The sequence below is a fragment of the Lepus europaeus genome, chromosome 14 (assembly GCF_033115175.1).
Source record: "Lepus europaeus isolate LE1 chromosome 14, mLepTim1.pri, whole genome shotgun sequence".
NCBI classification, from domain to species: Eukaryota; Metazoa; Chordata; class Mammalia; order Lagomorpha; family Leporidae; genus Lepus; species Lepus europaeus.
Genome location: NC_084840.1, coordinates 42,372,662 through 42,388,593, shown reverse-complemented (window position 1 = coordinate 42,388,593; position 15,932 = coordinate 42,372,662). Strand labels below are relative to the sequence as shown.

General features: G+C 47.8%; 1 protein-coding gene across 1 annotated transcript in view; it reads left to right on the top strand.

Moving 5' to 3' along the window:
• Window positions 1-4,176: 4,176 nt before the first annotated feature.
• The window catches only part of RSU1 (Ras suppressor protein 1), a 221,433-nt gene continuing 209,677 nt past the window's right edge, over window positions 4,177-15,932 (top strand). The window contains exons 1-2 of the mRNA XM_062210513.1: window positions 4,177-4,314; window positions 4,537-4,648. Of these exons, the coding sequence (XP_062066497.1) occupies window positions 4,540-4,648 (109 nt within the window). The 5' untranslated portion in view covers window positions 4,177-4,314; window positions 4,537-4,539. The remainder of the gene's footprint in view (window positions 4,315-4,536; window positions 4,649-15,932) is intronic.

Here is a 15,932-nt window from a genome sequence, read left to right as displayed (position 1 = left end):
GCTTAAATATTATATGAGCTTAGACTAATGTAATTGCTGCTAGTTTACTGAAAACTTAGACTATACAACATGGAAAATAATGATAGTGGTGAGAAATGTTACTGGGACCCCATCACCATCAATTTAACGTGGGAAGTTATTGAAAGAAAATGATAGGAAAGGCCGGTGCCGCGGTTCAACAGGTTAATCCTCCACCTAGCAGCGCCGGCACACCGGGTTCTAGTCCTGGTCGGGGCCCCGGATTCTGTCCCAGTTGCCCCTCTTCCAGGCCAGCTCTCTGCTATGGCCCCGGAGTGCAGTGGAGGATGGCCCAAGTGCTTGGGCCCTGCACCCCATGGGAGACCAGGAGAAGCACCTGGCTCCTGCCTTTGGATCAGCGGAATGCGCCGGCAGCAGTAGCCATTGGAGGGTGAACCAACAGCAAAGGAAGACCTTTCTCTCTGTCTCTCTCTCTCTCACTGTCCACTCTGCCTGTCAAAAAAAAAAAATGATAGGAAAATTAATATGTTTGGTTAAAAGCTCATGCTTTAATAATTACTTCAAATGAAAGTTTATTGTGTGGCTTAGAAACTAAAATCCATTTTAAACTAATTTATATTATTATACGAGTGTCACAGGTCTAGTGTGCCTCTCTTGGATCAGGAATTTTCCATTCTCTGTTTTTGATTGGCTTCCTCTGTGGGCCCAAGTTTCTGGGGGAGTACATTCCTGAAGCACAGACTACACATAAGCATAAAGCTCCCGGCGGTGATGCCAGGGAGGAGATTCAGCCTCTTAGTGGTGTTGACTTTTCCATGCGGGACCAGCTACACGATTTGCGGAACCCCTTGTTAAAAAATTACCTAACATTTCAAGGGGGCGACAATAGGGACTGACCTGACATGGTGCTCTGTGTGACAAGGCACATGCCCAGGAAGCTGGCCCTGTTTCCAACTATACACATTTGGAATTTAAACATTTCATTAAGAGTTATGTTGGTAAAGGCGAAGAGGATGCCAGGAGGGTTACAGGCGTTGTGACACTGTGCTGGAAGAAGCACATATTTGGTCTGTTCCGGGCACAGGAACATGAATTGAGCTCATCAGTTCACAGGTGATAGGGATACTAGGTATGTCTTGTGTTCTAATATTTGGTGAGTTGACCCTAACTCCTGAGATGGAGCTCCTAATCATTTAAAATTTTGGGTGACAGGCGTGTCTTGTGGGGCCAGCACTGTGGTGTGAAGCCTCTGCCTGCAGTGCCGGCATCCCATAGGGCACCGGTTTGAGTCCCGGCTGCTCCACTTCCTATCCAGCTCTCTGCTATGGCCTGGAAAAGCAGTAGAAGATGGCCCAAGTCCTTGGGCCCTTGCACCCGCGTAGGATACCTGGAAAAAGCTCCTGGCTCCTGGCTTTGGATTGGCCCAGCTCTGGCCTTTGTGGCCATCTGGGGAGTGAACCAGCAGACGGAAGATCTCTCTCTGCCTCTGCCTCTCTTAACTCTGCCTTTCAAATAAATAAATAAATCTTTTTAAAAAGAAAAGGAGTGTCTTGTATTCGATGAGATGGCTTGGGGTGGGCTCCCGGATGTGCACTGATCACCAGAAAGACCAGGCCACAGTTAGAAGTCCTATCTCCCATTTCAGTCCTATCTCCCACTCAGAGGGGAGGACAGAGGGGCTGTTGACAGTGAATCGTCCCTGTGAGATGAAGACTCCATAAAAGTCGCTGAACTATGGGGTCACGGGAGCTTCCAGCTGGTGACCATGTCCATGTGGGTGCCATGCCCCAAGTCCATGGGGAGAGAAGCACCTGGGATTGGGACACTTTCAGAACTCACCGTATGCACCTCTTCATCTGAATGCTTTTTCCTAGCCTTTATTAGAACAAGGCAGCCAATATGTTTCCCTGAGTAGGAGGAGCTGTCTTAGCAAAACAATGGGAGCCTAGGTGGGGATTGTGAGAACCCCATTTTTACGGTTAGTTGGTTAGAGTAGAGAGGACAGCTATTATTCTGGGTGTGTGAAGAGGGAAGTTTCAAGGGACTGTAGAGTGTGGCTCTAGTTTACTAAGTTGTAGGACACCCAGCTGGGGGCTGCTAGGGAACTGCTTGGTGAGTGGGGAAAACTCACACATTGTGTGAGAGTAGCACAAATAGCTTAATTTTTCCTATCTCTACCAGGAGTAAAAACAAACATAGAAAGTGGGGAGCGAAGAGAAGACTGCTGAAAGATGCAACAGAAAGGAAGCAAATGCAGCCTAAAACAACTTCCCGAGAGCAACGCATCAGGGTTGGGAACTGCTGTTCCAGATGTTTTCCAGATATGGGGCCGGCAGGTACAGAGTGAGGAAGTGACACAGAAGTGATGGACGAGTCGGCACTCACAGTCCACCCTTCTCCAGGGAAGGAAGCCCAGTGAAGTCCTTCAGGCACGAAGCTGTGCTCTCGGGTTGGCACTGTGGCACAGCGGTTAAGCCGCCGCTGTGACGCTGGCATCCTCTCTTTGAGATCCGGTTTGAGCCCAACTGCTCCAATTCCAATCCAGCTCCCTGGTAATGTGCCTGGGAAAGCAGCAGAGGATGGCCCAAGTACCCCTGCTACCCTCACTGGAGACCTCAGTGGAGTTCCTGGCTCCTGATTTTGGCCTGGCCCGAGCCTGGCTGTTGTGACCATTTGGGGAATAATGCAGTGGACGGGAGATATTTCTCTCTCTCTCACGTGGTTCTATCAGTCTGACTTTCAAATAAATAAATCTTGAAAACTTAATCACTGGTTAGAGGAAGAATAATAGCAGCATTAATGGGAAAGAACTAGATAAACATGCATAAAGGACCTTTGAAGAAATGAATTTAGTAAACAGGTTTAAAAACTTATTCGCAGAGTTACAAGTATTAGAGGAGACAGAGCATTCATAAAACAAAGGCAGTTGGTACTGAAGAGAAACAAGTGTGAGGCCCTAATCCTGGAGAAAGAAAAAAAAAAAAAAGATCCTCTACTCACAGATTCACCTTCCAAATGGCCTCAATGGCCAGGCTGGAGCCAGAAGCCCAGAGCTCCATCTGGTCTCCCGCATGAGTGGCAAGGGCCCAAGCAGGTGGACCACCCTCTGCTGTCTTCCCAGGTGCACAGGAAGGAAACTGGATCCACCAGGACTCATGCAAAGCAGCCGGACCGGAAACCAGCGCTGGGATATGAGACAGGCAGCTGCTCGGCTCACTGTGCCAGAAAGCAGCCTCCTGCCCCCCATCTCTTTAAGGCTTTGATAATTATTACAACCCAAACTACATCATGTGTATGTGGGCACCTGTGGCATGTCAAATACTATTCATCTACCTACCTACCTATTATTTAGGTGGGAGAAAAATGTCTGAAGTCAGTCTTTATTCCATAGTATGAAATTGTCTCTAAGGATATGATACTACCGGGAATGGATGAGAGAATAGAGGCAAAAGCCGGCAGTTTTTTCAGAATTCAAAATTAGGCTGCTTTTTTAAAGAGAAAGTGGGAGATTCTGGATGCCATAATTTTTCTTTCAAAGAAATTGTGATTTTTTTTAAAAGGTTGGATTTTACCTGTAGCCTAAGCTGTTCAAGACCTAAAGTATAAGGGTGTCAGAGCCAGCCGTAGAAATCTCTAAGATTTAAAACAAAAACAAAAACAAAAACGCACTGGTGATACACATTACCGAAATCAGTTCCTGTGTTGTTTAAAGTACAGCGGGAGGCTGCATGACCCGGCAAGGTTCGTTAAAGCCACAATTGTGGAGGAGAAACTCAGGGAAGCAACTTCTCGAGAGTAGATCCATAATTACAAATGAAGGGCACTGAAGTTAATTTACTTCTAGTTCCCAGAGGACTCAAGCTTCCTTCAAAAAACTCGCTCTCCGAACTCGCCCACTTCCGACCACAGCACTTTGCGCTTCGAATAGTTAACTGAGCATGCGCAAACAGTACTGCGCACGCGCCTTGGGCAACCCAATCAGCATCTCAAACCTGGGAGTTACTTCAAGAGGTTGGACTAACCTCACATGGGGCGGGGTCTAGAGGCCGAATCACGAACATGATTGGCCAGCCTTAGGGTCCACATTCTTCTATGGGCGGAGCCTCACCCTGGAGCCACGTCTAGTAAACTGTTCTCCTAATTTGGGAAGGGTCTGGCGTGGGTGGGGCGTGGAGCAGAGAGAGCGCGGAATACGCCTGCGCCGGGCGCTGGGACAGGGCGTGTTCCTTGTTCTGGTGCCAGTTTGGTGCGGCCGGAGTGCGGCTCTCGCTGCTGGGGTGCGTCCTGAGGAAGCGTGTCGTCCCGCGTCCGCGCTCTGGGGTTCTGTCCTCCGCGGTGAGTGTGTGTGCGTGGCTTTGCACTCGGGTCCGCGTCTCTGAGAGGCCGGTGTGATACTGGACACTTCCTTCCCGCCTGTCCCGCCCTGCTCCGCGTCCCTGCCCTGCCCCGGACCCCGCTGTCCAGCCGGGGGAGACGCGGAGAGGGGCAGCCCAGGGCTTGTTTTCTTTCCCGCACCTTCCTGCCATCGCCCACGTGCTTTGTTGCTGTTTGCTACAGACCATGTCCAAGTCCCTGAAAAAGTTGGTGGAGGAGAGCCGGGAGAAGAACCAGCCGGAAGTGGACATGAGCGACCGGGGCATCTCCAACATGCTGGATGTCAACGGCTTGTGTAAGTTCTCGGCCAGGGCCTTCCCCTTGGGTGAGCCGGTGACTGCTGGTGGTGGTGTGTGAGTGACCACCCCGGTGTAGATCGCCCCCCTGCTGGAAGCATCCCTAGTCTGGAGCTTGGCTGAGAAAGTGTCAGAATTCCTTCTGTTGCAGCTGGGAAGTGAACGTGAGTCCAGGGTGAGCACACAGATACAGGCGCTTCAGTACCTCCTCGTTTGTGCGGATTTACTGCGTTGGGTTGGATTGTCCACCCAGCTTCCTTTTAATAGCCATTTTATTTTTAATTGGAAATCGTTTTTGAAATACCCTTCCTTTCCTTTAACATAGTCTTTGTCCATAAGCAAATGGCACACAAAAAAGTTACGTGATGATTAAGAACTCCTGTGCCTGGAGGATTTTGGATATTTTCTGACCTAGCTCCCATTTCCTGGGTTTTTATTCTCCTCAGTTAGTCCCGGCTGCGCTCACTCCTTGTGCTGCTGGGATGCCTTCCTACCTAGCCACCTTGCTGCTAGTTTCACTGAGCAGTTACATCACTGGATTTTTTTTTTTTTTCCGGGTTATTTTCCTTTAACATTAGTAGGATTGTGTTATCCTCTCCCTTAAAATCCCTTACAGCCTGGAATTGCACGCTCAGACGGCTGCAGCGGAGGTAGGCATGAACTCTGTAAAATTGTCTCTGTATCTGAAGAGGGCAGCTGCTGCACCTGCCACATGGATCGAGACCGTTGTCACCATCTCCCAAGATGGGACGTTGGCCCAGTGTTGTCAGATCTCTCTCTGTTTTAAATAAAAGAAACCAGGACTCTAGATGTATATACGAACATTTATGATTTCTAGATCCTGGCACGAATGGGAAGCTGCGTGGGTGAGATAACACCCTTCATCAAACCGAGTGGGACTTTGCCTGAGAACTTCTTGAAACCCTTCTGCTGGTGGTCCTCTACCCGCGATAACGCCGCGGGCTCCTCGGCCTGGCGGACGAGCCTTTCTGTATCCGACTGCAAGCTTTCTGTGGGTTTGGCGTCCCAGGCCTTCTGGACATCCCGCCCTTCCCGAACCACAGCGTGCTTGTTCAGATCCTTGTGTCTCCGCTGGTTCTGCTTCCTTCTCCCTGCTCTCCTGCACCTGAAATCCCTCTACTTCCCTGTATGGGGTCAGCTCGGCCCTCACGGCCTACGAGTAGTCTGGTCCATCTGCTATTTGCTGGCACTTCTTCCTCTGCACAGCTGGGCTGTCTGGCTTCATGGCTCCTGTTACGTACCTAGGATTGTCGTTTTGTTTTTCATCTAGAAGTCTCTTTCCCCCATTAGCCCCCATGAGAGGGGGGCCTAAAACTACAGTCTTCACGTATACATTCTTTATCAGTGCCTAGAACGGCTGTTAAATGGGTGATGGAAAGAATGATGGATTGGGCCTGCAAGTTTATGGAATTCAGGCCAAGGTGGGACAGTGAAGAAAAAAGAGATGCCCAAGAAGGATAAAAATGAGGAATAGAGGCTGGCATTGTGGTACACTGGGTTAAGCCACCGCTTAGAACACCAGCATCTCCTAGGAGCAGCAGTTGGAGTTCCAGCTCTTTGCTTCCAATCCAGCTCCTTGCTGGTGTGCCTGGAAAAGCAGGGGAGGACGGCCCAAGAGCTTGGGCCCCTGCCACCCATGTGGGAGACCCCAATGGAGTTCCGGTCTCCCAGCTCTCTCTCTGTTATTCTATCTTTAAAAAAAAGTATTTAAAAAAAGATGATGAGGGAACAGTTTGTTGCACCGAGAGAGCAGAGTCAGGTTGAGTGTGGTCCATGGTCTGTGCCCGGCATGGATGCTGTTGATCACGTGTTGGCAAAAGGAAAGGGGAGGCACTGCTGTAGGAGAGCCCTCCTTACGGTTTGGCTTTGTCTTGCTTACAGGCTCAGCCCCTGGGACGCTGGTCTCTTGCAGGATGGGTGGCTTCTTGGTGGCAGCCACTGGGCAGACCGGTCTTGCCCTGATCCAGTGGAGCATCTGGATGTGTCTGGAACTGCCGCTGCCCGGCTCTGCTGTGTGATCAGGATCGTTACTGGGGCCCCTGCCGCTGCAGAGAAAGGAGAGTGAGTGGCGAGCAGGCGGCCGGGCCCAGCTGCCCTCTCTCGCCCGTGGCTTTCTGCCCCATAGCACCCTTTTTCTCGCGGGTTGAAGAGCAAGGTTGCATTCAGCAGAGCAGCTTTGTGTTCACTGGCTCTTGAAGGGGAGACTTGATGGGATATTTCTGAGTGGGGAGCGCGGCGTAGCTGTTTGGCTTAGCTATTTCGGTTCATCACCGGTATCTCTTTGAAGCCTTGGCTTTTGTTAGAGAAGATAGCCACCTGCTTCCTGGCAAATGTGCTTCCAGGTCATGTTGGGTGGGAAAACGCAGCGTCATCCTGCAGTTTCCCCAAAGCAGCAGCTCAGGAAGAGCAGTGGTATGAGGGTGTTTGCAGAAATTCGTGGAAAAGCGAAGTGAAAAGATCAATTTATTTTGGTGCCTAAACACGAGATTTGTGCATAGTTTTTTCATAATACACATTTTTTTATGGACTTTTTAAAGACCCACGAATACTTGTTGGGAAGTTGAGTGGAAGTGAATTTGGAGATTCCTCTTCCTCTGGCTTCCAGAGCCTTGACCCACAGAGAGGCTGGTCTCTGCTCGATCCCTGAGGCCTGGAGGATTCTGGCATGCTTCTCAGAATCTCACTCCTCAACTGGGCTTTTCAGTAGTGTGAACAGTGCCTAGTGTATACGCCTGTTAAATTATTGGACATGGTTATATTAACACTAACATAAAAATTCCCATTTTCCTTATATAATTTTAACTGTAATGGTGACGTTTATATATATATGTATATATATATATATTTTTTTTTTTTGACAGGCAGAGTGGACAGTGAGAGAGAGAGAGACAGAGAGAAAGGTCTTCCTTTTGCCGTTGGTTCACCCTCCAATGGCCACTGCGGTAGGCGCGCTGCGGCCAGCGCACCACGCTGATCCGATGGCAGGAGCCAGGTGCTTCTCCTGGTCTCCCATGGGGTGCAGGGCCCAAGCACTTGGGCCATCCTCCACTGCACTCCCTGGCCACAGCAGAGAGCTGGCCTGGAAGAGGGGCAACCGGGACAGGATCGGTGCCCCAACCGGGACTAGAACCCAGTGTGCCGGCGCCGCAAGGCGGAGGATTAGCCTAGTGAGCCGGGTGACATTTATATATTAAATGCAGGCAATGATTAACGCCTATACAGAGAATGGCTATTTCTTGCATCTCATGCTTTCCCGACATTATCCTGACTTTAATATATCAAAAGATGAGCAAGAATTAAGCTTTGAAGACAAGAATGGAGGTTCTGTGTTTCTCCCAAGCACGCCCAACTTTCTGCTTGTGAGAGTTGAGTCTTAGAAACCTCAGAGTCGGTGCATTCCTTCTTAAAGCTGATTAGAGGAGTCAAGGTACTGAAAGCTTTCACCTCCTTAGGCTGGGGACAGACACCAGGCGGGTTCTGCAATTTTCCGCCAGCGCATCCGGGTTCTAGATGTGCTCAGATACTGCCATGCCAGGTAGCCAAGTACAGTGCTCACTGAAGAGGGTTCAAATTCTGCTGCCGACTGCTTTGTAGCCTCAGAGACTGACCTTAACCTCTCTGAGCTCCACTGTCCTAGTCAAATGGAAGCGAAGGAGTCACTGCATTAGGGTTACAGTAGCATGCATTAAATGTTAACTATTAATGTGACCAGACAGAGGGCTGTAAGCCTCAGCTGGAACCACTGGCAACATAGTTAATTTGCCAGAACCAAGACTTTAACTTGGTTAATTAGACTGGATGAGGCATTTATGTCATATGTTGCCCTTTTCTGTGTGGCTTATTAGAAGGTGGAGTGTTTGACATTTTTGCTCGGGGGTTCTAATTGATTTAGCTAGCTATTCCTTTGAAATTTGTGCTAATCTTTCTTTTCAATCTTTTTTTTTCTGCACAGCATGCAGTGTGCAAACACATTTTCCTGAAAGTCTCCAAGAGTAATGGTGCCAATTTTGCCCTTTTATGAGAAACTTCACCGCACAAACTCCCCAAGCAGCCGTGTCTTCCCCTGAGTGATGAAGCTGCCTCAAGAGGTCCTGTAATCAGCTCCCACAGAGGCAGAGCAGCCTGCAGGGGCCAGGGGCACCTTCTGGCATTCCTTTTATTTAAGTCTTGGCGAGCTGATTGTCCTCTGGGTGGTCAAGCGTTTATCAGTTTTTTTTACAAGTTAGACTAAAATATTTTTCAGATAAGTCTTTAAAAAAAAAGTAACCTGCTTGGGGCTGGAGGGTGGGCTTTGTAGAGGACCATGCCAGATAATCAGCTGAGTTAGCTGCAGGCAGGTGCTATTGCAAAAGCCCAGTTAAACTTAAAGTGGCCGTCCCTTTTGGGAGCTGTATTATCAGTAGAAGCTGTCCTTGCGGGAGGAGATGCGAGCTGGGAAGAACTTGTGATTTTCACTGTAGTCTGTGTGGAAATCTTGTAGTCCTCACTCCTCAAGCTGTGTGTGTCTGTGCCCCCTTTGAGTTTCTAAACCTGTAGTACTTGGGCCTGGGCAGCGCTTTTCCCTCCTCTCCAGCAGCTCCCTCCACTCCCTTGCCTTTTAATGTTTGTTGAAAGAATGAATGACTTCCCATCCTCATGACTGTTCTGTGTCACCGCCTCCAGGAGGTCCCCAGAGGGCTCGGTTGTTACCCACCAGCCTGTCCACCTGGGCTAAGGGTAATGGCTATATCCACAGTACTTGGGGTAGTGCTTGGGCAGTTTCTTAAAAGAAGAAAGCTGCTTTTGTTAGAAAACTGAGGTTTGCTACGGTAGAAAGCATAGCACAGGAGAAAGAGTATTCTTGTCCCTTTGCTACAGATTTCTGTTGAACTTCCTGGGGGAAAATAGTTTATAACCATCATGGATGCAATCAAACTGTCACATGTTTGGTTTCTGATTTCAGGACAGTAAAAACGGAAAATATTTCATTAAAATGGGAAATCATGACAAATTGTGAGCCCTTTGGTGTGGCTGAATACTAATGACATTTTACTATTTTTAAAAATTTTTTAAAGATTTTATTTATTTGTTTGAGAGGTAGAGTTACAGACGGTGAGAGGAAGAGACAGAGAGAAAGGTCTTCCATCCGTTGGTTCACTCCCCAAATGACTGCAATGGCCAGAGCTGCGCTGATCAGAAGTGAGGGGCCAAAGGTCAGAGGCCAGTAGCCGGGAGCCTTCTTATGGCTTCCCATGTGAGCTCAAGGGCCCAGGCACTTGGGCCATCTTCCACTGCTGTTCCAGGCCATAGCAGAGTGCTGGATCAGAAGAGGAGCAGCTGGGACTAGAACTGGTGCCGGCCCAGATATTTTACTATTTTTTTAACATTTGGTATTTTACTTCCAGGCAGCCTTTATTGTTTTTTATTAGCTGTGTAGCCAAGGGTAAGTCACTTAACCTCTCTATGCCTTAGGGTCCTCATTGATAAAATGAGAGTAATAACTAAACCTGCCTCACAGGGTCTGTAAAGTGCCTAGGGTACCATAACCACGTGGCATACCGTCATCATAGTATTTGCTATTATTAGTATTTTAAAACCTTTTATCTATGATTGTGTAAAAAATGCAGAATAATGTCTTTTTATTTCTTGGAAACCCTGGTAGCCTTACTTCCTCTGTGGTGTCTTACCTGCTTGTCTCAATGTCTCACCACCCCAGGCATCCCCTGTCTCATTCTCCCCTGATTTGGAATGTCCAGGTAATGGGCCCTGTGTGCCAGGATCAAGAGGAATACCAGGGCCAACTTCAGAGCCTGGGACGGGGCGCGGGGAACAGCAGAGAGGTTCACAGGATTTCTGCGGTGATGAGCTTGTGGCTACGACTCTGTTGAGAATGGCAGACATAATTAAAATACCATATATCATCGAATAGCAACTTAGTGAATGTATATTTCTTTTTTTCTTGATGGGCATTATCTAAGCCAAATCTAGGCAGAGTGGACAGTGAGAGAGAGAAAAGTTTTCCTTTGCTGTTGGTTCACCCTCCAATGGCCGCTGCGGCTGGCGCACTACGCTGATCTGAAGCCAGGAGCCAGGTGCTTCCTCCTGGTCTCCCATGGGGTGCAGGGCCCAAGCACTTGGGCCATCCTCCACTGCACTCCTGGGCCACAGCAGAGAGCTGGCCTGGAAGAGGGGCAACCAGGACAGAATCCGGCGCCCCGACCGGGACTAGAACCCAGTGTGCCAGCACCACAGGCAGAGGATTAGCCTATTGAGATGTGGCGCTGGCCCCCTGTATAGACTCTTTAAACTATCCAGTGATAAATTAATATTTGCTGTTAAAAACCAGTATTTGTTTGGGTCTGAAGTAGGTAGATTTTTTTCAGCGTAAGAAGCCATTGCACCCACTTGTGATGATCAGTGCTTGGATTGGTGTGGATAGTAATTGAAACCACACACTGTGTCTTTTCATAAATTTATGTGTACTTGATTGAGATACAGCCTGGTCTACATATATGAGGTCCATTGTTATCAAAGAAAAAATGGCAAGTTTGCATAGATTGGTTTATTTTTTATTTTTATTTTTTAAGGCAAAAGATAACAAAAATATGGCTGAAGAACACTGTCTTTAGATCAAGAATACCACCAGGAGGGGTCAGGGTTGAGCCTGTGTGTTTTGCTAGAAGAGTTCTTGGGAGACCGGATACTGTTCTATCTCCCCACCCTCCACTGTGCTTCCTCCCTCATTTATCACACCTCTTTATGGTACTTCATCTGTGTACTCACAGTGAAAGGAGCCTCACTTGTGCTGTGGTCAGTCCTACCCAAAGCCTCTTGTACAGGGCTTCTGAGTGGAGGGACTCTGAGCTGCCTATGTGTGTTTCCACTGAAGATGGCCTGGGGTGGAATTCGCAGGGTCTCCTTTGGAGAGAGTTCATCCGTGTGAGATGCTTAATCATGTGAAATGCGATTGTTGGATTTGAGGTGTTGGAAAAGCCGAAAAGGCAAACGAGGGGCAGGCCCTTGACAGAGTGGTGGAGACACGGCTGGAGTGCCCGAGTTTGAGTCGTGCTTTAGCTCCTGATTCCTGCTTCCTGCTGATGTGCACCTTGGGAGGCAGCTGACAACAACGACTCAAGTACTTGGGCCCCTGCCATCCACGAGGGAGACCCACATTCAGGTACTGGCTTCTTGTGGGCATTTGGGGAGTGGGGGAAAAAAAAACTCAGCAGATGAGAGATCTTTCTCTGTCTCCCTATGTGTCTCTTTCAGCCTTTCCCGTAGATAAGTAAAAACTTAGAAAATAAAAAGTCAAATGATTGCATGACATTATCTGCCTTATTGATTTCCCAGGGCTGCCAAAACAATACTGCAGAATGGATGCCTTCCGTAACACACCGTTCTTTCTCAGTCCCGAGGCTGGAAGTCCAGGATCCACATGTCAGCAGGGCTGCTTTGTCCCGAGGCCTCTGCCTGGCTTGCAGACGGCCATCTCTGTGTCCTCCCATGGATGTCGCTCCATGTCCCTCCAATCTCCTCTCTTCTTAAAGACACCAGCAACTCAGAATGAGGCCCACACTGTGGATCTCATTGTAACTTAATCACCTCTGTAACAGCTCCGTCTCCAAATACAGTTCCTTACAGAGAGTCGCGGGTTAGGGCTACGGCATAGGAATTTGGAGGCACATAGTGCAGCCTACAACGTGGCTGTTAGAGTCTCAGTGACACATACCCAGCTGCCTGCACTGCGCTGAGCGCTCACACTCATCATCTTCCCTTCTGGTGCACCTGACTGTGGCTAGCATGTTAAGGTGGAGAGCTCTGGAGATCCTATGAAGTCCCAGCACCATTCGGGCACCACAGAGTTCACAGTTCAGTGTGCCTGACACCTCTGCTAGGTGTGTTCCTAGCTAATAGGCTAAAGGGCCGTATTCAGGCGCTAAGGAGTGGTGATTTCCAGGGGTACCTGGGCCTGGCCCACCTTACCCCAAGGAATTGTGTTTCTGATTTCTTGGAAATGCTGTGTTCGGCATATAAAACTTGTCAGTACATAAAACGTGTCGTTTGGGCCATTGCAACTTCCAAGAATCTTGGTTTATGAGATTGCTGGGGAGTTTTAATAGTGGAAGAAACAGAGAAGCAAATTAACCTCTGTTTCATCAGTATGGACAGAACCCTCCGCTTTTCTTTATGGTTTCCTGAAAGACTGTTAATCTTTTTTTCTTTATTTTATTTAATTTTTTAAAAACTTTATTTCTCTGAAAAGCAGAGTTACAGAGAGGCAGAGGCAGAGAGGGGAGAGATGTCTTCCATCCACTGGTTCACTCCCCAAATGGCCGCAATGGCCGGAGCTAAGCCAAGCACTTGAGCGATCTTCCACTGTTTTCCCAGGCTATAGCAGAGAACTGGATTGGAAGTGGAGCAGCTGGGACTCGAACCTGCGCTACACCACAGTGCCAGTCCCCAAGACTTAATCATAACCGAATTTAATGATCAGATGTGAATTTTTGTATACTGTATGTTCAGTTTTTTCTGTCTTCAAGCTTAGGGCATTAGCTTAAAGCACTCCATGAGTATGTAGTTAGACAAGATTGTATTGGGAAAATATTGGTTCATTTATGAGATAGAATGACATTGACCAGTAGCTTCAGTTGTAAATTATGTGTGGCCCATAAAGATCCTTTCCATTGCATATATCTCTCTGCATGTTGGGTTTGGATGTGGTTCATATGTCTCCCAAAGGTTCATGTGCTCAAAGTGTAGGCCCCAGTTGCAGGGACCAAGAGGTGCTGGGACCTTTAAGAGGTGGGGGGCAGGTGGAAGGTAACAAGGTCAGTGGGACATCGCTCTTGGGACTTGAGTCCACCCCATGCACTTCAGCTCTTCTGTAATGGCTGTTGCCTTCCTGTTCTCTGCCATGTTGTCGCACAGCCAAGGGTGCCTCCCTGGAGGGCCAGCAGATCGTGAGCTACCAAATCCTGGGCTTTCAGCTTCTAAAACGGTGACCTAAACAAGCCTCTTTTATTTTAAAAATACATACCTGGTTTCAGGTGTTTTGTTTTAGCAACAGAAAACAGAATAAAACACTCCAAATCCACTAAACATTCTTTTAGACTCAGAATAATTTACAATTTTAAGACTAAACTTGGCCGAATGAAAGGCACCCATCATCAGACCAAGCAGTTGATTGGAAGCTGTCTTGGCCTCTCAGTTTTTCAGAACATAGCACAGGCCTGGGAATGGTAACCTGACTTGCAGTCTCAAATTAAGAATGGTGATTTTGCAAATGTCGGCTTTTTCACAGCCATAAATATTTAAATCTTTAGGCTTTGTCAGGAATACCTACTTAATTTATCATAGATTTGTATTCTGTAAGATACACACCTTTTGTTAGGATTAAAATAAAAGATAATACAATTGACACGCAGTGCCATATGTAGTCAGGGTGTATTAATCCATACACATGTATTTATTGTGTACCGGGCGTTGTGCTAAGCTCGCTGTAGGAATTAATTCTTTTGAACCTCGCAATTTAAATATTATCATCACAATCTAAGTCACAGCTGAGGAAACAGCTTTTGCAAGCTTAATTAACTGGCTGAAGGTCACACAGGTGCCAAGAGTAGAGCCAGGCCTATAAACCCTGGCATCAGACTTGAGGACTTGTGTTCTTACCTTGCGCTGGCCTGCCTTGGCCCTTTTACTGAAGGTTTCTGATTGGCATATGCATGTACCCTATGGAGGAAACAAAGATAAACAGTTAGGGAAGCACAGTGAGTGCCTTACGGACAAGCTGATGGGTTTCTAGAAGCTTTGCTCGTGCCCCAGCTGAGTTAATGGGGATGCCAGTTCCGTCAAGCTCTTGCTGTTTGAGCCATTGAAACAGGATTCTTCCCTCACTACTTACTTATACTTAAAAAAGAAAAACAAAAAACCAAAGTCAAGTCTATGGAAATCTTTATATAGACAAATTCATATAAAACAATGCAATTTGACAGATTTTCAAACTAGGAAAAATCATCATTGTGGTGGCCCGTGCACTCACCGGTCACTATCCCAAGGATAACCACTGTTCCAACTGTGGATGTGTAGGTTAGTTTTTGTACATGGTCAGATCCTCTTGCTCCACATTAAGTTGGTGAGACTTCTCCGTGTGAGGTTGGTGATGGATCCATGCTGAAACTACCATACTTTCTTTGTGATCATGGTGTTGATGGCCATTTGAGTGGTTTCCAGGTAGGGTTGTTATGAGCAGTGCTGCTGTGAGCATAGGGCTGTGCCTCTTTTGGTGAACATATGTAAGCATTTCTGTTGGTTAAATACAAGCAGTGAAATTGCCAGGTGATGGAGGATTCCTTTCTATACTCTTTAAAAACAGAAGGTTAGAATCACCAAATGTGGCAAATATTTGAAAATCATGTGACAGGAGAGTTAACACTGTATAATGAGCTTTCACAAGTTGTGCCAACAGGCCGAGCAAGGTGTGCCCATGTCAGCAAGGCCTGTTTGCTTGGAGGTGTCACTGAATAATTCGCTTCAAGCAGGAGTTGCTCAGAGGAAAGATTATTTGCTGGTGACCAGTAAGTGAGACAATGGGAAGCTGTTTGCCAGGGCTTTTGCAGCAGGAGTTAGAGGAATGTCTGGGATGCAGGCAAAGGAGAGCAGGAGGGCCCTTGCTACTCAAGAGACACACATCGCCATTCACAAACCTGACCGACCTGTCTCTTGGCGCTTTCCTTGTTGGTGGCATTCAAGAGCCCTCTGAGCACAGTGTTGAGAGAAACTGAATCAGAGTCTGTCTGCCTCTTGCCTGAACTGTACAGTTTTGATAGCCTTTCTTGGTGCCTTGCCCTCTTTCCAAAAAGCTTGCTCCCTCATTGAGCCCCCTTTCTGAGCAGTATCTCACGAGCGGATCACTGCAGTCTCTGGGGGGCTCTCCAGCTTGGCCACGTGTAAAAACACCTTAGAAGCTGTGCAGCCCCACCCCAGACCCGGTAAATCGAAAGTTCTGGATGTGGCAACTGGTGATAGGATGTCTGCATTAACATCCCTGCACATTCTTGTCCTTGCCCAAGCTCAGATTGTTCATTTTTGGGAACCACTTCTTGTTGGCTCTTCAGCCCATCGAACAAGAGCCTCGTCTCTAATAGCTTCCTTGCAATCTGGGGCGACAAGATGTTCCATATGTCTCTGCATTCCTGCCTCAGACCTAAAGGCAACGCTTTTCACCAGGGACCCCCCCTCCCCACCGCTACCACACACACCCTACCCCCCTGAAGTGTGAAA